This window comes from Scyliorhinus canicula, chromosome 9 (genome assembly GCF_902713615.1).
Source record: "Scyliorhinus canicula chromosome 9, sScyCan1.1, whole genome shotgun sequence".
Classification (NCBI taxonomy): Eukaryota; Metazoa; Chordata; class Chondrichthyes; order Carcharhiniformes; family Scyliorhinidae; genus Scyliorhinus; species Scyliorhinus canicula.
In genome coordinates, this window is record NC_052154.1 from 51,787,853 (window position 1) to 51,810,896 (window position 23,044).

General features: G+C 44.2%; 1 protein-coding gene across 2 annotated transcripts in view; it reads left to right on the top strand.

Annotated features, from left to right (window-relative positions):
• The first annotated feature begins 250 nt into the window (after positions 1-250).
• The window catches only part of nkd1 (NKD inhibitor of WNT signaling pathway 1), a 128,398-nt gene continuing 105,604 nt past the window's right edge, over positions 251-23,044 (top strand). The window contains exons 1-3 of one of the 2 annotated variants that reach the window (XM_038806692.1): positions 251-540; positions 654-686; positions 839-963. In XM_038806692.1, coding sequence (XP_038662620.1) covers positions 516-540; positions 654-686; positions 839-963 — 183 coding nt within the window. In that variant the 5' untranslated portion in view covers positions 251-515. The remainder of the gene's footprint in view (positions 541-653; positions 687-838; positions 964-23,044) is intronic. The other variant, XM_038806693.1, reaches the window with a different exon arrangement.

Below are 23,044 nucleotides of genomic sequence, written 5' to 3' on the forward strand. Positions count from 1 at the left end.
TTTTCCTCGATCCTAGGCTCCCCTTGGTTGCTGTTGCAAGTGAGTTGTTGGAGCTGCTTTTATGTTGGAGAATATTGGAGAATGCAAGGGGCGCGGTGGCGGCGGCGGGTGGGCGGGGGGGGGGGGGGTTGGACAAGTTTTTCCTTTCATCTGCCGCCCACCGACCGGCCAATAAAAAAGGGGAGGGGGAGACGGGGCCTGAAGTGCAGTCAGCTCAATGAGGTGTCAATCATGTCCCCTGGTGGCTGAAGTTTCTTTCTGTAGCCGCCTCTCTCTCCCCTCTGTGTGTGTGAGTGAATGAGGGGGAGGGTTGTGGATTACAGACTCTGAGCTGCCGGGGCTGGGAGCAGACACAGGCAGAAGGCGGTGCAGTGCTGCAGCGTGGAGTCAGACTGAAGGCTCCCTCCCTCCCTCCCTCTAACCCGAGCCGTATCCATGGATTTCTAAACCCGGGGAACCCCCGACAACCTCCAAATGTTCCCCAAACCCAGCCCGATGTGGACAGAGAGCTAGTCATGGGGAAACTTCACTCCAAGCATGGTAAGCCAACGGACGTCAAAGCCTTTCTACTCTTTACTGTGTAAAAAAAAACCCTGTCCTCATAGTAACCAATCTTATTTTTTTCCATTTTGCTACACCTTCTGACCGAACAGCCGCCGTTTGTAAACCGAGAGAGAGTCCTGAAGGTAGGCATTTCTCCCCTTTTTAAAAAAAGTTATGTAGAAACTTTACATGAGTTTTTTTTCCTGACCAAAAGTTTCCTCCATGTTTTGACCATAGCTTCTGTCGAGAAACAAAACCCACGGTTTTTGTTTGTTGTTGTTGATCCTTACTCCAGGTGACAGTTTTGTGGTGAACGCTTGTTTGAGTCGGAAGGGGCTGGAGGACTGGATCGTCAAACAGAAGCACAGCCCCGGTTACTCAGCCGGCTTCCAGAGAGCGGGCTGCAGGCTTTCCACCGCGGTAAGGAGCTCCTCACCCTTCCTTCTGATCACCCCCCCCCCTCCCTTCTGATCACCCCCCCCCCCCTCCCTTCTGATCACCCCCCCCCCCCTCCCCTTCTGATCACCCCCCCCCCCCCTCCCTTCTGATCACCCCCCCCCTCCCTTCTGATCACCCCCCCCCTCCCTTCTGATCACCCCCCCCTCCGTTCTGATCACCCCCCCTTCTGATCACCCCCCTTCCTTCTGATCACCCCCCCTTCCTTCTGATCACCCCCCTCCCTTCTGATCACCCCCCCTTCTGATTAAACCCCCCCTTCTGATTAAACCCCCCCCCCGCCTGATCACACCCCTCTTCTGATACCCCCCCCCCCCCTTCTTTCTCATCCCCCTCTTTCTTACTCCTCACCCTCCTTTCCTCCTCTGGACCCCTCTCTGCCCTCATCACCCTCTTCATCCCTCTCCTCTCCTCATCCCCCTCTCCTTCCCATACCATCCTCTTTGTCCTCATCTCATTCCTCTTCCTCCACACCCCCTCGCCTCTTTCCTCCACGTTCCCCTCGCCTCTTTCCTCCACGTCCCACTCGCCTTTTCCTCCACACCTCCCTCGCCTCTTTCCTCTACGTCCCCTTGCCTCTTTCCCTCCACGTCCCCCTCGCCTCTTTCCTCCACGTCCCCCTCACCTCTTTCCTCCACGTCCCACTCGCCTTTTCCTCCACACCCCCCTCGCCTCTTTCCTCCACGTCCCCCTTGCCTCTTCCTCCACGTCCCCCTCGCCTCTTTCCTCCACGTCCCCCTCGCCTCTTTCCTCCACGTCCCCCTCGCCTCCTTCCTCCACGTCCCCCTCGCCTCTTTCCTCCACGTCCCCCTCGCCTCTTTCCTCCACGTTCCCCCTCGCCTCCTTCCTCCACGTCCCCCTCGCCTCCTTCCTCCACGTCCCCCTCGCCTCCTTCCTCCACGTCCCCCTCGCCTCCTTCCTCCACGTCCCCCTCGCCTCCTTCCTCCACGTCCCACTCGCCTCCTTCCTCCACGTCCCCCTCGCCTCCTTCCTCCACGTCCCCCTCGCCTCCTTCCTCCACGTCCCCCTCGCCTCCTTCCTCCACGTCCCCCTCGCCTCTTTCCTCATCCTCCCCAATCACTCCAGCTTCAATTTAACTGGGAGGGAACAGGTTCTGGCTGCTCTGTGTTCTCACTAGAGGAACTGTATATGGAGCTGGGTGAAAGTATGGGATGGGGGGGGGGGGGGGGGGTGTTTGTGGTGATTGATCAAACTCAAGACCCCAATACACCTTGCTTTCAGGTATTATTTCCACCCTTCTAACATCTTTGGAACAAGTTAAGGAACATATAACTGTTGTCTAATTCTGCTGAAGAAACAATAGAGAGTTCAGGTTTCCCCCATTGGTGTTTGTTGAATTTTGGGGGGCAGTGGTCGGTTGAATGGTACCAGTTGGTGCAATGTAACAGCCGCAATTCAGATGTCATATGGAAAGTGTTAGAAATTCCCATTTGTGCATGCCTGTTTCTTTTTAACAGCCCAGGCTGCTAAAGCTCAAGAGTCGACGTGTGATCTGAAAGATGTTCTTTTCATTTCCACCCCCCCACCCCAAAAAGTGTGCAGATGTTTGAAATATTAATCGACCCAAGTTTTCAAGGGGAGCCTGGTTTAGAGCCAATTCTCTAATAGCTTTCTTGAGGGTGGAAGGCGAGAGAGAGGGTTGTTTGAAAAGTTAAACAGGCGCCAGTAAGTTGGGAAAAGTCCAGGTGATCGCTGGAGAAAATATTATTTAAAGTGCCTGTGTCATGGCTTTATAAATGTACTCCAACTAGAGGATATTTTTCTTACATCAAAGGAACTTGATTCTGGCAGGATGCCTGCGAGACTGTGATCCACATCTCTTTGGAGCTCTGTGTTGTAACTAAGTGTGATTTTAATATCTGGCATTTTCCTGAGACAGGCATGTCAGATGAGCGTCCCGAGCATGTAGCAATTTTGTCATATCTTTTTTGAAGTGTTTTGTTCTCTTTGTAATTGGATCTTGGAAGCTGGCACATGCTGCATTTTATATTGAAGCATTTTGCGTCAAAATCTGACTAAGTGCACATCATTTGTTTTGAAGTAAATGAAACCTTAAAAGAAAACCGAGAAAGATTAGTCATTATGTGTGCAAAGAGAGAGTGCTGAGGCTGAAATTCAGATGTCATTGTTGAGGCAATGCTTTGAAGTGGTTACAGTTAATCCTTTGGAAACTTGGAAAATACATTTAAATTGTGTAAGCGTGTTGACAAATGCAATATCAAAGAAGTTTTTCAAATACATTAACTGTTTGCTATCTGTACTGTTTACAAAGCAGACGTGTAGTCAGCATGATGAGATTTAATAGATCATTTCCTGACTATTTTATATGTTACATTTTGTGTTGTTTATTGGTATTTGATAGAAACTTATAAAGATTTAAAGCTGGCACACATTGTCAGGCATTTTAAATCCCTGCCTGTTACTTGTTTTAAATTTTAAAGAATACAAATCAAATGGAATTTACATTGAATGATGATAATCGATTGATTGATAAACCTGGCAACTCCAAATGGGTTTGAATGCCTACTAAAGCTGGCTGTAATAAGGCAGCTTGGAATTTGCTCTAATCCTGCATCTGGTCCCCTTCTTAGTGAATGAATGGATTACAGGAGATGAATCCACACGTGGAGCCAAGACTTTCTTGGCTGCTGCACTTTTCTTACCACTGGGAGAAGCATTTTCTTTTAAAGGCCCCTTCCCTGCGTTACCTCCCAACCAACCTCTACCCGCCTCAGTCATTAATAAAAGAAAGAAAAGGAGAAAATAATTCATTTGCTTGCATTGGATTGTCATGAATGGAATGAAACTGTGTCTCGAGTTCCTGCAGAGTGCTGGATGAAAAGTAGCAGAGGCCATGTAGCTCCAACAGCCTCTTGACCGGGGATGTGAAAGTCTGCAGATTCCATTCCCCGGTTTGTTAAACTCTACCATCAGAATTAAATGTAATGATGTATTTTGCTCCACTCCTTGATGCCTGGTGCATTTTAATTATAGACTGTAATTCATATACCCCATGGGAGTCATGCAGCTTTCATTGTCCTAGGTATGCAAGGCCTGGAATTCAAAATGAAAATTATTTTAGAAACAGAAAATTGCACTTCGAATAGGAACAGAATACCCCGAATGCTTTTGTACAACTTGGATTCCACTCCCAAAGTGTAGAATGTTAGAATTCTGTGGGGCTGTCAGTCTTGCTTATGGAATAAAAATTATAGGAAAGGTGTCAAAACCTATAACACTCTGTTGTTATTTAATGCTGTTGTAAGGCTCCCTAGTGGCTCAGTGAGTAAATCTACACCACCTGGTGTAGTACTGGGGCGTGCAGTGCACGAAGGTCCCAGGTTGGATTTTTCTTTTCTATGCCGGATTATTTGATCACTGCTGAGGCAACACAGGGGGCATCTGTGTCTCTGAATTAGTAAATGGAAGCAAAGAAAAATCAGTGAAGCTTTCTTTTCCTGATTTTGGTCCAACAATCTCTGCTAGAAACTACAACTGTGGATGGTTGGTGTGAACATGATGAGTGTTGACTGCGCAGCATTAGTGATCAAATAGCTACCAATATTCGCTGCCTACGTTTATACTAGAAAAATCTGTATGAACCAGGTTTACAATGAAACACACCGTACATAGGCACATCGCCTTGTCCAACGGGTGGGGTCACTGACTATAGGCACCAATAAGGGTCTAGACCATCAGCAGGCAATGCAGAGCGACATCAGACTCTGATTGCCAAGTCCCTTTAGAGCGGGAAAACAGACTGGCCCGAATATTGTGGCGCACACCTGCGAGGAATGAGAAGGGTTCAACGGAGCAGGAGAGGGGCAGAAGTTGCTATGATTTACTTTAGCGAAAAAAAAAGGCACAGCCAGCAGGTGACTTCGCCCCAGGGATGAGGGCCAGCCAGTGGGGCGCTGGGCAAAAGCCACAAGCAAACGTGAGCCAGCTGGTCAGCAGCCGTCGAATAACGAGGGAAGCAAGAGGCAAAGTGTTAATCCACCCCTGCAAGAAAATGACCACTTGGCCAATGGACTGAAAGATGGAATCATGTCCCATCATATCCCATCATAACTCAGTGTCTTGAAGAGAGAACAAATTTCTGGGCAAAGCAGCTTTGGAGTAATACTGTGCTGCCATTACCAACTCCACCAGCCAGAGCAGCATTAAGTGTATTTTTAATAGCCGGCTCAATTATAATGTCTGCTTTTGCAATGCAGTGTGGGAGGAGCGTTAGGTATGCTTATACGTTCATGCACAATCTCCGGGTTACCAGCTTCAGAAAATATTGAGTAATGATTCAAGTGAGTGCCTTTCAGTTGATTAAAAAATAAATCGTAGTTTAATAGCCATTCAGTTTTAAAGAAATGTTTTGTGTATTTTAGCAGCTTTCACGCCATTTAGCAATAATTTGTTGAGTATCTTTCGAACGGTGCATGACACTTATTTTTTCTTTTTAAAAAAAATAAATTTGGAGTACCTAATTATTTTTTTTTCCAATTAAGGGGCAATTTAGCGTGGCCAATCCACCTAACCTGCACATCTTTGGGTTGTGGGAGTGAAACCCACGCAGACACGGGGAGAATGTGCAAACTCCACACAGACAGTGACCCAGGGCTGGGATTCGAACCCGGGTCCTCAGTGCCTCACTCCCTGTGCTAATCACTGCGCCACCAGGCTGCCCTCATGACACTTTTCTGAACGGTTCTGTTATCAGTGCCACGATGTGAATTATTGTGAAATTACATGTTTGTATTGTCTAGTGAGTGGTGTAAAAGACTGAACCATTATCAGCAAATGGAAGAATTCACTTTCTCCCTCCCAATTACCACTTCCACCCTCACTTCTTCCCATCTGTCACTTGGGTTGGATATTGTGAAACATTGCACCTGCCTTCCAGTGGTTCTTTTATGCAGCAGTGAGTGTTTTGTGCAGTTGCCCAAGTTAGTAGCGCATGTGTGTTCGGGTCATAAAGCATTTTCAATAGTATATTGTTCCAGTAAGGAGTTTTTGGATAGGTTAGATTTCAAGTATATTCCGCTGTGAAAATTGTCAGTTGGGTTCTGATACGGTTACACATTTATTTTACTGTGGGTCCTTATTTTCTTCCCCTCAATAGAATTTTAATGAATACTTTTTTCAAAACCTGATATTGACCAACCAACATAATAATGATTACAGATGAATACATAGTTGCCCAGCAGGAATTTTTGCCCCACTTCTAACCTATGGCCCCATAATCTGAATTAAGTATGATGTGAAAATTCAGTAAACATTGGCTGGGATTTTCCGCCTCCTGTGGCAGCTTTTCCGGTGGCAGGTTGCGATGGGCCGGAGGGTTCCCCGGCAGCAGGGGCTTTCAGCAACAAAGTGACCACTGCCTTCCTGCCGTCGGCCAATGGCGATCCATCTCCACATCCCGAAAACCCAGGTCGGGGAGGGCTGAAACACCTGGCCATTGTACTTTGATTTTGAGTTCATTCAATCTCCAGATGGCTTGACTGTGACATAGTTTCAAAAACAGCATTACTGTTGTGTGTACTCCTTTTGTTTTATTAAATGATTGGAAAGGCAGCCATACACTTTGTAGTAATCCACGGGAGGCAGGAGTTCCGTCACCACACCAATATTTATTTACAATAACGATATTACAGGAGCAGCTACAAACAGTGCTGCTAGCAGTCCAGTCAACTTAAGACTGGCTCACAAAGCCTACCCAGGTGCTTATATGGGCCCCCTCAATGAGCTATCATTGAGGGAGCTCATACTCCAATTGGCCAACCAATAAAGCCAATTGGAGTTCATTACACACTTACAGTTTGAATTTGTCTTTGAAAAGCTGCTAGGAAAGAAGGAAAAGAAAGACTTGCATTCATATAGTATCGTTAGCACTGCTGCCTCACAGCTCCAGGGTCCTCCGGTCGATTCTGACATTGGGTGACTGGAATTTGCGCATTTTCCCCGTGTCTGCGCAGGTTTCCTCCCACAGTCCAATGATGTGCAGGTTCGGTGGATTGGCCATTGTCCCTTAGTGTCCAAAGGTTAGGTGGGGTTACGGGGATAGGGTGGGGATTGGGCCTGGGTGGTGTGCTCTTTCGGAGGTTTGGTGCAGACTCGATGGGCTGAATGGCCTCCTTTTACACTGTAGGGGTTCTATGAGTCTATGACCATTGAACATCTTGAGAACTGTATAGCCAATCAAGTACTTTTGAATTGAGCAACACAGTAGGACAGTGGTTAGCACTGTTGCTTCACAGCGCCAGGGAGCTGTGTTCGATTCCCGGCTTGGGTCACTGTCTGTGCGGAGCCTGTACGATCACCCCATGTCTGCGTGGGTTTCCTCTGGGTACTTTGGTTTCCTCCCACACGTCCCAAAAGACGTACTGGGATTTTCACAGTAACTTCATTGCAGTGTTAATGTAAGCCTACTTGTGATAATAAAGATTATTATTATTATTATTGAAGTGAGTTTGTTATTGTAAAGTGGGAAATGTGACAGCCGTAATGTAGGAAATGTGACAGCCAATCTATGCACATTAAGCTTCGACAAACAGCATTGTGATAATGACCAGATAATCTGTTTTTCGTGATGTTGGGGATGATTTTTCAGCCCACGTTCGCCATCAATGAGAATGGCAACACGGGTGGAAAATCCCACGAGAATCGGAAAATGCTATACTCTCCAGCGGGATCGCTTTTCCGATTCTCCACCCCCTCGTCAGTGGCCTAAATGATATTCGCGCACAGAGTGGGTGGAAACCTCATTTAAATACAATTTTTTATATACTTACTGAGTCCCACCACCGGAGAGATTTTGAAAAATGTGAACCAGTCAAATGGATCCTCGCTGGGGACGCAAGGGTAATATAGCCTCTGGGGGGAGGGAGACATACACCTGGCAGTGCCAACCTGTGTCAGGAGGCAGCGTGAGGTGTGGATCCTCTGGGGAGCCTCGTTGGGAGCGTGGTTCGCATTGGGTTTATTGGAGTGGGAGCTCTCGATGCTAATGCTTGGGGTGGGATGGAGGGGGAGAGAGCCCTGATGCTGATGATGGTTGGAGAGGGATGGGAGCCCTGATGTTTATTGGGGGGGGGGGGGGGGGGGGAGTCTGCCATGTTTGTCGGGGGTTTTCTTTATGTGCTGATCGGGACGCCATGTTTAAAGGGCACCACAATCTCTGTGGAGCCGGCCTCGCTGACTCTTATCAGGCCACACCCCAACAGAGTGATGGCATAAACCACAGAAAATCTGGACTAAATACCCAGTGTGCTTCTAGAGAGCTGGATTTCGGTCAGTGCCTGACATTAAAAAGATGGGAAAATTCCGCCTGTTGATTGAATGATAAGTATTGACATTAAAACACCAGGAATAACCCTACCCTACGTTTCTTCAGAATGGGATATTTTATATCTACCCGAGACTTTTAAAGTCTCACCTGAAAGATGACACCTCCAGCAATGTAGAACTTCCTCATTGGAGCCTCAGACTTGATTTTTGTGCTGGGTTCATGGCTACTTCCCTTAATTCTAGTTCTTAATCATTACACAAATTAATTTTTTAAGAAAGCATTTTCAATTAATTCACCAGACATGAAATTTTAATGGAATTCCCTGTGTGGTACCCTCGGGATATTCTCTATCAAACCAACTATATGTCAAAATCGTAGAAGTACTTCATGTCAAAATCGTAGAAGTACTTCAATAGCCAATCAGCTTTCAGTTATCGACTCCTAATTGAAATGCCATTATAAATCCTATAATCACTCGCCGATGTGACCACTATATAGTGGAAGGTGGGGTCCACCTTCATAATCTGTTACAGGGTACTTGATCACTGCTATATTTCAGTAGAGCATTTTTTTTGTTGCATCACCATATAGGAAACAGGAGCAGGAGTAGGCCTCATCTTAGTTTTAAATGACCTGCCTCTTATTCTGACTTTGTGTTCCCTGGTTCCGGACTTACCAGCCAGTGGAAACATCTTAACTACATCTACCCTGTCACACCCTTGTAACAATTTTGGAAGTCTCAATGAGATCACCTCTTATTCTTCGCAACTCTAGAGAATACAGGCTCAGTATGAGCAACATCAAAGAGAACTTTTAGCAATATTTTACACGAAAAGTTGTTGAAAGTGCAGAGATAGAATTTTTATTTTCTCATGTATGCCCTGTCTTTTACTTTTTCCAGTCTCTGTTTTTGAACACCACTATGTGGTGTTATGAAATTGCAGCTGACTATTCTTAAAAAAATATCAGACTGATAGATAACAATATTGTAAATATTTATTTGTGTTAGATCCTGGGTAATATTTAATGGCCCAGAACTAAAGTAAGTCAGAGAGTTCTTAATAAAAACTTTGGGTACTTCACTTACCTAAGGTGGCTGGAAATTGTAGGCGTCTATTTACACAAATGATCAAACTGTTAGCAGGCACATGTCTTGCACAGGGTTTCTTTGTAGAAACCCATTAACCAACCTTGTTAAAAGGTCAAAAGGATTAACCAGATTGAGTTTATATTTGCTATAGTGTCCAGTAGCAGAAGTAAAACTGTGGCCCCCATGTAAAGAGAGAATGGATTTTCAGTTCACGGATAGTGCCTTCAAAATGGCAATAAAGTCTTGTTGGAGCTACTTTACATGAATGGAAACAAAATATATGAATTGTCCTTGGAAGGTTGAGAATCATATACAATTACAGCTTGTACAGATTGCTTTTGTTTGTGACTAATAGTAAAATGTACACAAAGTTGCAAAGTACTTCTAACATTATTAAACATTAGCTTAAGTGCTGCCCATAATTTCTATAATTGAATCTCCTTTTCCTAATATCATGTTGAATTCAGCATAAATATGTAACATTTTGAAAATGCAGCTTTTGGTAAAGTTATGCCTATTGAAGTATTTCCTGCCCATTTATCTTACACACAATATTGTAGTCTCCTAGAATGATGCAACACAAGTGTGGCTGTTCAGCCCATCGTGCTGTCGGCTATTCAATTCCCTCTTTCTTCATAGCCCTGCACATTATTCCCCTTCAAATAAATGCTTTACATTTAAATGTGTCTTGGGGGTAGCTACTGTAGCTACTGAAATAGTTGACGAAAACTTTTGAGTAAACTTTTTAAAATGCAAATGCCATGACCAGTAACGTAAAATTTCTTTGGAACTTGGATTGAAGATGCATTTTGTACGGAACATTCGTTTTTAAACTTTCCTATATGTCCAAACGTAGGAATTTCCTGCAAATACTGTTACCCTTCCAGTTGCTCATTGTCCAAATTCCTAAAGGACTATTCCAGTTACCCAAAAGAAAAGGTAGAAAATTGATCAGCACTGCTTCACCACAGCGTCAAGGACCCAGGTTCAGTTTCGGCCTTGGGACACTGTGTAGAGTTTGCACTTTCTTCCGTGCCTGCGTGGGTTTCTTCCAGTTGCTCTAGTTTCGTCCCACAGTCCGAAGATGTGCAGGTTAGGTGGGATATAGGGTGGGGAGTGGGCCGAGGTAGGATGCTCTTTCAAAGGGTCGGTGTAGACTCAATGGGTCGAATGGCCTCATTCTGCACTGTAGGAATTTTATGATTCTATAATGTGTGAATCCATGGAGAAAATCAGAATCCTAATATCCCTGAGGGCTCAGCATTGAAAACCAGTTTCATAGAAAACTTTAAATAAATGTAAATGCCAGTCATCTTTTGGCAATCGGAACTTCTGAAACCAAAATGTATTGTTGTAAAGCAACCATGAGTGATCCACATTAATACCCAAGTTTGGATAAAGAAAATAACAGGCACATACGTTTTTGTCTGAAACAACACTGAAGAAGCAAAACATTGAATGCAGTTTTTCATCCAGGTTATGTTAAAGTGCATGAGTATCCGTGTCCCCAAAGACAGTTGTTAGTCACGAATATTAAGTTTTGTTGGACTATAATTGCATAGAATTACACTGAATCTACATTAGAGAAATAGGCCACTCAGCTCCACTGCTCTATGTCTGGCATAAACACTCTATGCCAGTGTTTATGCCAGACAAGAGGAATCAAAGGTTGTCAGGGGTAGATGGGAATGTGGGATTCAAAACCCAAAGAAATCAACCATGATCTTGTTGAATAGCGGAGCAGGCTCGAGGAGCTGAATGGCCTATTTATGTTCCCATTTCATTTGTTCATGTACTCCATGAGCCTCCTCCCACTCTCATTGCCTCTTGCTTTCCTGCCACTGTATCCGTCTATTTCCCTTTCCCTCATGTATGCAGCAAGCCTTGCCTTAAGCATGTTGGCGTTGTCTGTTTCACGTAGCATTCACCACTCTGTGCCACCAAGGTAAATGTTTATGGCTGTAAAAAAAGTTGACAGATCCGCCCTGATTCCCACTTTATTGCGTTAAAGTGTCAGAGTCCCATCAATATACGTTTTGATGTACAGTAATTTTGCACAAGGTATTTTACTTGAGTGGCTTTGATAGACTAAATAAGGGAGAGGCTGTTTGCACTGGTAGGTGGATCGGTAATCAAAGGACCGAGATTTAAGATAATTGGCAACAGAAGAGAGGGGGAATGAGAGAGAATTTTGCAGCGATGTTAGGGTCTGGAATGTGCTGCCTAAAGCTGTGGTGAAAGGACGTTTGATAGTAACTTCCAAAAGGGAATATACTGGAAAAGGAACAGCTTGTGGGGATATGTGGAAAGATATGGGGTGTGGGACTACTTGGGTAGTTTCTTCAAAGAACACAGTGGACTGAATAGCCTCCTCCTGTGCTGATTCTATAAACTTTATGCCTTGAGGATTGGTGTCAGTAAGGCACAGCATGGGCACTTATGTCACCTATACAGAATGGGGATATGGGGATCAGCACCATAGTTCTACAAGTCATACATTACTGATGCTGAATGCTGCAACCAAACACGAACAATCAAAAACTATAGCAGGCATACCTATTTTCAGGTTGACTTTACTACCTCCCAGTTATATATGCTGTGCAGTGACTATGGTTCCAGTTTGCTTTTCTTTTTTCTGATTAAAAGAACAAATTCCAAAACAGACACCGCCACTAGCAAAAATGTACTGGCTTTAATTTAAAAATTTAAACCCTGCCCTAGTGGCTTGGTATTCTGAACCAGTGACACCCTCATTACGTAACTGTACCAAAGATGAATAAATGATTTGACAAAGGTATTTCTCAGTAATGTTTGGTCCTGACAATGAATTTGAAGCATACTTTTTAAAAATAAATTTAGAGTACCCAATTTTTTCCAATTAAGGGGCAATTTAGCGTGTTCAATCCACCTACCTTGCACATCTTTGTGTTGTTGGGGCGAAAATGTGCAAACTCCACACGGACAGTGACCCAAGAGGCGGGATCGAACCTGGGACGTCAGCACCGTGAGACTGCAGTGCTAACCATTGTGCCACGGTGCTGCCCTCAATTGAAGCATCCTATGCCAATTCTTCTGCTCGTGCAGATAACTATTACACTATTTTGTTTTATTTGTGGCCGGCCCCTAGTTACCCTGACAACCTGACATTGCTTCAACTGCTGTGGTCCACGTGTTCAAGGTGCTTACACATGCTTTTAGGTAAAGGTGTCACTGTTAAAACTTTCAGCACATGTTTCAGCTGCCTGGAGTTTCCTTTCTTGACCAGTTAGAAAGCCATGAACAATCATTCAATAGACACACTCAACAGAGTGCCAGCTTTGAGAAAAAACGGAAACAGAACAGCTGATAGCAAATGCAGTATTATCAGAGTAGCTCATCAAGTAAAACTTAATTGAACTGTCAATTCAAAAGTTAAAAATCCTTTTCCCAGTCAAAATGCATGGGGGCGGGGCGGGGGGGGGGGGGGGCGGGGGGGGGGGGGGGGGGGGAGGTCGGGGGGAAGGTGTGGGAAGAAGAAATGCAAATATCCATCTACAGAATCCCGACTGTGCAGAAGGAGGCCATTCGGCCCAACTGGTCTGCCCGACCCTCTGAAAGAGCACCCTACCTCGGTTCAGTCCTCCACCCTATCCCTATAACTCCACCTAAAATTTGGACACGAAGGGGCAATTTAGAATGACCAATCCCCTGACCTACACATTGTTCGTTGGACTGTGGAGGAGACTGGGGCACCCAGAGGAAATCCACGTGATGTGAAGAACGTGCTACCTCCGCACAGACTGTCACCAAGAAAGGGATTGTACCCGGGTTCCTAGCACTGTGAGGCAACAGTGTTAACCACTGTGCCATCGTGCCGCCCCATATAATATAATTTATTTTTTTGGAAGATTGCATGATTCCTTTTAAAACATGCCTTTCTGAATAGAGTTGCCTCGGACCGCAGTTATTTTGGACTCTCTGTAATAGTATTCCTCCATTCTGCTTGAATAAACAGCAATAACTAGTGACATCACACAGATGCTACTTTTGCAGATATACTTCCAGCCATTGTAAGTGTGTCATTGGTATTCCAAGTAGATTTAAGAAAGACGGCGAGATTAATTTTGACTTCTTAAACTCTGGATCGTGTGAATGCCTCTGCAGAGCTGGAGACTTTTCTGAATTTGTACAATATGCAGAATTTTGATGGCAAGGAATTGTTCAGGGATGAAAGTATCGTAAAGGCAAGTGAACATTTGTTTTTTGGAAGAAGGATGTTTTGTGATTTGAAAGCTCTGCTAACTTTTTTGGCAGGATGTAGATGATTATACAGCCTTTTTTTTCCACTTCCCTTTGGGATTTTAGTGAAGGGAATATCCCATGGGCCAGGGGCCACATTGAAAATGTGCAGGGTATGGTTGAGAAGATTCTGTGCAAAGCCCATTTTGCTCGGGGTGAAGGGCAAGAGTTGAAAATGTGCCTCAGCCTGGATTTAGTCACTTTAAACCTAAAATATCAAATATCAGAATTCAATTGTAAAAGGAATAAAAAGGAAAAATGTTTGTTTAAAGATTACTTAATGTGGGCAGACAGACAGATATAATGCAGACATAGAATGAGGTTTGAACAGCTCAGATATTAGAACCATTGATACTGCACTGCTTTCAAACACCACTTTTCTCTACTCTTACGATGAAATATAGTTGGAAGAATGCTAATTTACAGCTGGCCTCCCTTAGTTTTCTGATATTTAAAAGTAAGCTCTTTATTTGTGGAAGAAGTACTGCTTAGTCAGCCATGCAGAATTATCTCTCTTTGGTGCCTGAAACAGTCATCAATGAAATCACAGTCCCTGCCCAATGTACCTTGGGACCACCGTTCTTTCTTCTCTCCCCATCCCTATTGCATTAATATGCCTGAAGTTCCGTTTTGGTAAAGCTGCTAACTAACATCAAGGGTTTTGACTTCATGGCTTAAGGTACATTGTTTTACTGAGGCACTCATTGGAGTCACCACAGAAACGGACTTTCAGCTTTGGTCTTGGCTTTCGTGATTTAAGCCTGAGTTAGCAGAGGAAATACCGACCACTTATTCAGCTCACTTAAATATTTTATGAATGGCAAATTAATTACCTATTGAAATAAATCACTTTGTCAACCAATGGATGTACGCATTCTGATGTGTTATCATCTTAATTTAAACAAACATCTCAAATCAAACTCGGAAAGGCCCAGATTTTCGCTCCTGGGTCAGTGGTACGGATACGGGGCAATTGCTGACTCTGAGAACCTGACCATTAAAACGGCTGCCCAAACTTTTGGACTTTCTGTTTGTTTGGGGGGCTGGGGGGTGCATAGCAGCAAGCGACCTTGGAGGGGTCAGAGGTGAGCCTGGCACAGGTTGGGAAAGAAAGGCACAGAATTAAAGTGGGCTTTCAGAAAGGTAGCTCATCAATGGCGAAGTTCCTGAGCCTCTGAGGAGACGTCATTGATTTGTCAGATGAGTGTCAAAGTTATAAATATTGTCTGTTAGCTTACCCTGGAATGGATGGCCCATCGTGAGCTGCTCCTGGAATGGATGGCCCATCATGGGCTTTCCCTGTGGCAGAATTATCATTGCTGGCTAATCAAAGTGAACTGAGCCACTGAAAGCACGGAGTGGATTTTCACGACATAGTCATGGCAATAGCATTTTCCTTCTACCACTGCCGTGGACAGATATTATGCAGTTATGCAATTAGCTGGCAGAGTTTGCTTGAGGCAGTGGGAGTTCTCGGACTGCGAATGGGGGAGTCCCATTATCAACATGAGCTCCAGATTGTCCATGGCGCTCAAACACATCAGCTCTGACCGTGAGAGATTGGCGAATCACATGGAGAGACACATACAGCAACATCCAGAGTGGACGCAAGAGCAGTGTATCGGCCAGGAAAGGGTGCAAACCTTCCTCAGTAGATCAGTCTGGTCAGAGTATGAATGTTGACATTCATGGAATACATAAGGAGCTGTGTACCCTGAACAGGATGGTCAGGAGTGGGTGACTGCTGCACACCAGCAACCAGCCCCATCGACCCCACAAAAGACAACATGGTACTATGCAGGTCACTGAGGAAGGGGAAGGTACCAAGAGATCCTTAGCACCCTTCCTTTCCTCCACGCCCCCAGCCCTCCCCCGAACCCTAGCTTACTGCACATGTGCCAATAACCACAGCTGCCCATGCAGAAGCCACAAAGGAGGTCCCCAATGGTGAGACAGCCACCAAGCTTCTCATTGCTATTTAGACAGAGTACTGAGCAGCTTGCCTCTACCTCACCCACAAAAACACTGGGGCAATTTGCAGAGATGATTAAAACATATATAAGATCCTGAGGGGTCTTGACCGGGTGGATGTGGAGAGTTTAATAAGCACACTGAGTAAATTAAACAGAGTTTTATTTACACACTATCCGGTAGATCCCTATCGGGTTCTTCTCTGCCTTACTGGCCAACCTTGTATATATTGGTTAATTGAGATACCCTGCCCTTAGCGGGGGAGCTCGTACTCCGCAGGAGCATGGGGAACACTAGCATTTCACCCCATAGGTCGTGTGCGGGATATTACAGACAGCATGTTTCCTCATGGGAGAATCTAGTACGGGGGGGGGGTCACTGTATAAAACTAAGGGGTCTCCCATTCAAGACCGAGATCAGGAGAATTATTTTTCCTCTTGAGGATCATGAGTCTTTGAAACTCTATCCTTCAAAAGGTGGTGGAAGCAGAGTATTTGAATATTTTAAAGGCAGTGCTAGATTCTTGATGAGCAACAAGGTGAAAGACTATGGGGGGGTAGGCAGGAATGTGGAGTTGAGGTTACAATCAGATCAGCCATGTTTTTTATGGAATGGTGGAGCAGACTCGAGGGGCCGAATGGCCTACTACTAATTCATCTGTATGTTCATATGTATGTAGGATTGTATAAGAGTGAAGAGCACCATTTCGCCTAGAGCATTGATGCACTACCTGTGGTTACACGTCTCACATTGCATATAGTATATTTGAGCCCTTCTTGAATACATTTACTTACAGTTGTAAATGACTTTCTACAGCAGAGAGCTCAGAAGAATGTTTTGGGGATGAGAATTTTTCGCAGAATTGTTATGGTGCAGGAGGCCATTCGGCCCATCGTGTCTGCACTGGGTCTTCAAATGAGCATCGTGACTTAGCTCCATTCCCCCTACCTGCCACATTGTTTCTCTCCAAATAATCACCCCAAACCCTCTTGAATGTCTGAATAGAATCTGCCTTCACCACACTTCCAGGCAGAGCATTCCAGGCCCGAACCACTCGTGGAAAAAGTTTCTTTCTCACATCATATTTGCTTCTTTTGCAAATCGCTTTCAATCTGTGCCTCTCATTCTACTCGGTCCAGCTCCCTCATGATTTTGAACATCTCTATCAAATCTTCTCTTGGCCTTCTTCTCTCAAAAGAGAACGGTCACACCCTCCCCAAACTATCTCTAAGTTTCCGATCACTGGAACCATTCTTGTGGACCTCTTCTACACTCTCCCCAAACAGCCACATCCTTCCCATAGTGTGGTATCCAGAACTGTATACAATACCTCCATTGTGGTAAGTTCAGCATAACCCCCTTGCTCTTCTACTCTTATGTCCCTATTAATAAAGCCTAGGAAACTAGATACGTTACTAACTGCTCTTTCTACCTGACCTGCCACCTTGAATGGTCTATCCACATATTCACCCAGGTCCCTCTGCTCCTGCACCCCCTTAAGAATTTGACCCCTTTTTTTAATGTCGTTTCTACAACTTCTTCCTACCAAAATACATCACCTCACATTTCTTCACATTGAACTTCATCTGCCATTTAACTGCCCAACTCCACCAACTCGTCTATGTCCTGTTGAAGTTTTACACTGTCCTTCTCACAGATAACAATATTTCCAAGTCTTGAATCACCTGCAAGCTTTGAAATTGTCACCTGGACACCAAGATCTCGATCATTAATATATATTAGGAAAAGCAAGGGTCCCAATACTGACCCCTGGGGAGCTCCACTACAAACCTTCCTCCAGTCTAAAAAATGTCCATTGACCATTACTCTCTGCTTCCTATTATTCAGCCAATTTTGTATCCATATTGTTACATTCCCTTTTATTCCATGAGCTAAAACTTTTCTCACAAGTCTGTTGTGAGGCAAAACAATGCATCAAACGCCTTTTGAATGTCCATGTACGCCTCATCAACATCATTACCCTCATGAATCGTTTCTGTTACCTCTTCAAAAAAACTCCAGCAAGTTACCTAAAGATGAATTCCCCTTTAGAAATCCATGCTGGCACTACCTAATCAACCCACATTTTCCCATGTGACTTCTAATTCATAGAATTGAGAATTTACAGTACAGAAGGACCATTCGACCCATCGCGTCTGCACCGGCCCTCGGAAAGAGCACCCCACTTAAACCCACACCTCCATCCTATCCCCCGTAACCCAGTAATCCCACCTAACCTTCTTGGGCACTTAAGGAAAATTTAGCATGACCAATCCACCTAACCTGCACATCTTTGGACTGTGGGAGGAAACCGGAGTGCCCGGAGGAAACCCACTCAGACACTGGGAGGATGTGCAGACCGCACAGACAATGACCCAAACTGGGAATCAAACCTGGGACCTTGGATCGTGAAGCAAATGTGATAACCACTGTGCTACTGTGCTGCCTCTATCCTGAACAATTGTTTCTAGAAGCTTGCCCACTGCTGGTGTTAAAATGACTGGTCTGTAATTGCTAGGTCTATCCTAACAACCTTTTTTGAACAATTCTCCAATCCTCTGGCCTCTCCTGCATCTGGAGAAGGTTAGAGGATTCTGGTCAGCGCCTCTGCAATGCCCATTCTCACTTCCTTCAGTATCCTCAGATGCCTCTCATCCAGTTCCAGTGCCGTGTTAATTTTAAGTACCCACAGTTATTCAACACTTCCTCCTTAACAACTTTGAATCTTTTGAAGAACATTCTGTACATGAGTCGTTAATTTATCTCCCTCTCCACCATCTTCATGATTTGTGAGTAACAGCATTGACTAGTTAGCTATTATGCTGCGTAAGTAAAGGATGTCCCAGGTCAGCTTCTGATCTGTGCTCATCTCACCTGCAATGACTGTAGGGGTGCTGCAATTGATGTCTTGTTTTTGTGCAAAGTGTTGTGGGGGTGCAAGTAGCTAGTTTCCTATTCCCGAGTCTGGAGGTTTACAATCTGCAGCTCATTAAAGATTGATGTGGCTCCTGAAATTAATTGATCCCATTTTCATGGTAAGTAAATGGCTTGTTTTTTATGGCTTGTTTGTTTTAATTTTTATTGATGGAAAAGTATCATTCAATTAACAACTTGTTGGAAAAACTTCAAATGTTTTTGAAATGTGATTCTGTCTTGCTTTTTATTATTATTTTTGGCATTTGTGTACCGCATTGCAGCCCTTAAGTTATTGTGTGGAACCTTGTTGAGGCATTGGGCGTTTCATTGCCAGCTACAGAGCCAGCGAGAGACCTGCACTGCCTCATTTCAACAAGGTGTGCCAAACCATATGCCAATCAAGTAGCTGCAAGGCCAGCAGTTGGCCTTTCCCTGGACCCAAGACCCTGGGACTGAAGTCTCACCTTCAGGTAGCTGCTGGCCAATCCGTCTGGGAGCTCTTGTGCTCAACAGCGCCATCAGGGAGGCAGTGGCTGCTGCCGGAAGGACGGGCACCCAGGTCCCAGGATTGTAGAGCGATGTAGGCTACAGGTAAACAATGAGGATGGATGGGGTTGTTTCGTGAGGTGGGTTGTGGGAAAAGGGGTGCAGGGGCCAGGGGGGTTAGCAGCAAAGGCAAGGGGTAGCTGTCAGTGGGCCCACCCCCCCGATGTCCAGACCCTTGATCAGGCACTGAGTACTTTTGGATGAGGAAGCACCAAGAGCTACAAGCTGGTGTCACCCAACATGGTGACAGGCTCACCACGAACTGGGTTAATACCAGTGGTGGCAGGATAAGGCCCTTAAGTGTTCATTAAGTGACCACTGAAGACAGTGATGGATTACCTTAGCTAGTGGGTAGGCTGCAAGGTTGAAATTCGGCTTGTTCACTAACCATGAATAAGATTAAATACATTTAATACACTCCAAATATTTCTTAAAATGCTTAAAAATTTATACATTAATGGTGCTTTCAACTTCAAATGGTAAAAACGATACAGTTTGACGCAGAGGGAGCGCATGGCTTTCACAGTCACAGTCAATGTTGTGAGCAATCAGTATGCATCTCACTTCACTTGCCCTTGATTTACGTTCAAATCACTTCAGTCATACCAGAAGGAAACCAACTACATGGACAGAAATCAGCAGAATTTGGCAACCCTGCGCTTGGGCGACAGTCAACAAAATATCTCATGGGCCGCACTCAGAACCCAGATAGGCCGCAGATTTCTCACCGCTGACTTGAGGGCCTCAGTGGTGATGGGGTGGGAAGGTGGAGAATGGGCCCTCCTGCCCAGAAATTAATTGTGGCAGACGCAAGAAGGTGGTGGGCTTTCAGTACACCACCCATCCACCTAAGTAAATGCCTTTCCTACCTCCAAACCCACCACCAGCAAGACACAAAATTGCAACTATTGTATTTTGGCCTACATTTTTTAAAATGGCTCTCCTTGTTATTAAGGTGGCTAATCCATGTCCGAGCTTGTGATGCCAACTGAAAAGTGCTTGTTCAATGTTGGGTGAAGACATGGCCAGGGCATTGGTGCTGCCTCCTGGACAAGATAGTCTGCTGACCTTTGTTGACCAGAGCCTTGGTTAAGAATAATTGCTAATGTGAGGTGTTTAAGGGGCTGTCGGCATCGACGGATCTTACTGAAAAGTGTGATGGGCAATATTTTCGATGAATTTAGCAATAACTTGCTCATAAATCTAAACCAATATTCCAGGACATTTTCTTCCACTGTTTGTCATCCTAAATTATTTCTCCAGTTATCAAAGGAGAATACGTTGTGTAGATTACATTTTTGAACTTGTTAAATATAAGGTGTATTATTTTTGTAGCTTGGAATATGCATCTACTGACACATGTTGTCCTGTTTATCTGGAGTCAAAAGGATCATTTTAAAAATTCTATATTATAGTTTCTTAAATAAACTAATTGATTTGTTGCTTGATGGTGTTCCCTGTATGTTTTCTTGTTTGCAAGTACACAAGGAAATTTAAATCTCAAAAGCATTAATATACTGAAGAGTTACAAAGTGCTTTACTTGGCCTTTCTGTGATTTACCTGTATTTCCTTGGCATAGTACGTATTTACTGGTTGACTATTTCCCTTCTTGGTCTTGTTTTACTGTATAGGGGCAGCTGGTACTCGTAGAAATTCCAAACAGCATTGTATTAAAAAAAAGGCTGAGCTCATGAAAGCTATTCTTCTGTGTTTACAACTTTTAAAAGACCTGTGAATTCCTCAGTCAAGTGGCCTATTTTGTTGCGATTGCTGTTGACTGCATAAATAGCTGGACCACAAGAATACAATGTGTTGCCTCAGTTGAAGAGAAGAAAGGATGTAGTTCTTGTGTTGCTGAGTTGTGCATTTTACAGGGAAGCACACGTCTTCGCGGACCACTGAGTGTGGAATTTGCATTTAGTCTCCTTGGTTCAATTATGGCTTAAGTATATATACATACTGTTGAGTAGTTATGACCAATTGGTTGTTCATTGCATCTTGTAAAAATTATGCCGCAGAAGATAATTACATAATCCATTCTCTTGTCATTTTAGATGCTTTGCGATAATTTATTAGCCAAGTTCTGGTATTTAAAATTGGCATTTTTGCTTTCCTTTTGATATTTGGCACACATTCTGTCCATTAGTTGGAGTTGCTCCCCTTTTATAGTAAAGGTAAATTAAATGCTTTCTCATAAACTCTACATAAGGAGGGAATTACAAAGTAGATTGAGAGAAGGAAGTCAAATGTGCGTAACCTCACAAAATGCAAGAGGGAAAGGGAGGGCAGATTATGCACAGCATTACTTAAACCTTTCACCCTTGTACCCAACTTTAATATTTGTGGGTTTCTTTTGTACAGCTTTTGACATCTGAACAGCTGGTATCCAAACCCAATGGACTGATGTTAAGAAGTGCATCTAAGCTTTACTGGTGGAAGCTAATACTTGATATTGGTCATGTAATTGATAGGCCTGCAGTGTAATGGAGTGCAGCTGCTGATTATAGTCCTGACTTTGCCTGCTCTGTAAATGAGATGGTGTTGCTGCCTGTGGAGACATGGAGAAGGAATTAAAGCGCTAATTCTCCCAGTGGCAACAGCATCCATTGTGCAAACACAATTGTAAGCTCACATATGTGCTGTGGAATCTGCATTGCAACATAAATTCAGCGGTTCTTGCATCTTAGGACCTCTGCTTTATTGCAACTACCTTCATTGCAGCCATCCATATTTATTTTTGTCTTGAAAGAGCCCTGATGCATTTTGTTATTTTTGTAGTCCTCATTAATAATCTTTCATTGCAGGCAGAATAAAATGTTATGCAGATATAAGAAATGTTCTCCTTTCTCAATGCCTTTCCATGTGCTACAGTTCTTTTTATTATACCTTCAAATTTCACAGTTTACACATAGCCTCCCTTTACTCAAAATTGCCTTACAACACACTAATAGTTTATTCTGATGAGTTCAAAAACGTATCTTTATAACTAAAGTCTGAAAAATAGTAGAGATCTTGAAAATGGAGAGCAAATAACATTTACCACACCAGGGCCGGGATTTCCTGGTCCTACTGGCCAATGTGACAGGAAATTCCCACCTCTCTGAATTTTCCTTGCCCCCCCCCCCCCCCCCCCCCCCCCCCCCCAATGACATCTCCTGCCATGGGGAGGACCATGCAACAGCTGGAACCTGAAGACCTTCTGATTTGTTTCTTGCTATAATGGGTGGAATTTTCTAGCAACCCCCCGACCCCCAGCTACTGAGAGGAATTGCAGGCGAGCCACTGAAATCTCCGTTCACATCGGCACAGGACCGGAAAATCCCACCAGTGTGGGCTGGATAATTCCGGCCAATGTTTCTGGATTCCACTTGCAGCTTTAGTGACCATGAACTATGGGTCTTTTCTACCTGAAGTAAAATCTTTGTTTGACCTTCATACTCTTGTTATGGCAAGGTATTAGAAGCCACTCATTCTAGTCATTTATGCTATATCCAATTTTGCCCACTTTCCTCTGTAATGCTTACCAGGACATGGTGGTGCCAAGTGCCCATCAGGTTTAGAAGGTGTCTGCAGATATCCAAGTTCATATTTTTTACCAAGCACTTTAGAACAGAGTTTACTGCATATCGAGGAGTTCTTTTTTTGTATCCACCATCCTTCAAAGATGTGGGACTTGCCACCACATTGAGTAATTTAGATAAATACCATTGATTCCTTTAAAATGATGCTAGTTCAGCACATGGGGCAATGAATAGATGGATATGTAGATATGATTAATATAAGTCGGATGCAATGCTCATCTGGAGCATTAACAACACTTAGCTCAACTGAGGTGAATGGCCTGTTATTGTGCTGTAAGTTAGAACTGTTAGAACAGTACAGCACAGAACAGGCCCTTCGGCCCTCAATGTTGTGCCGAGCCATGATCACCCTACTC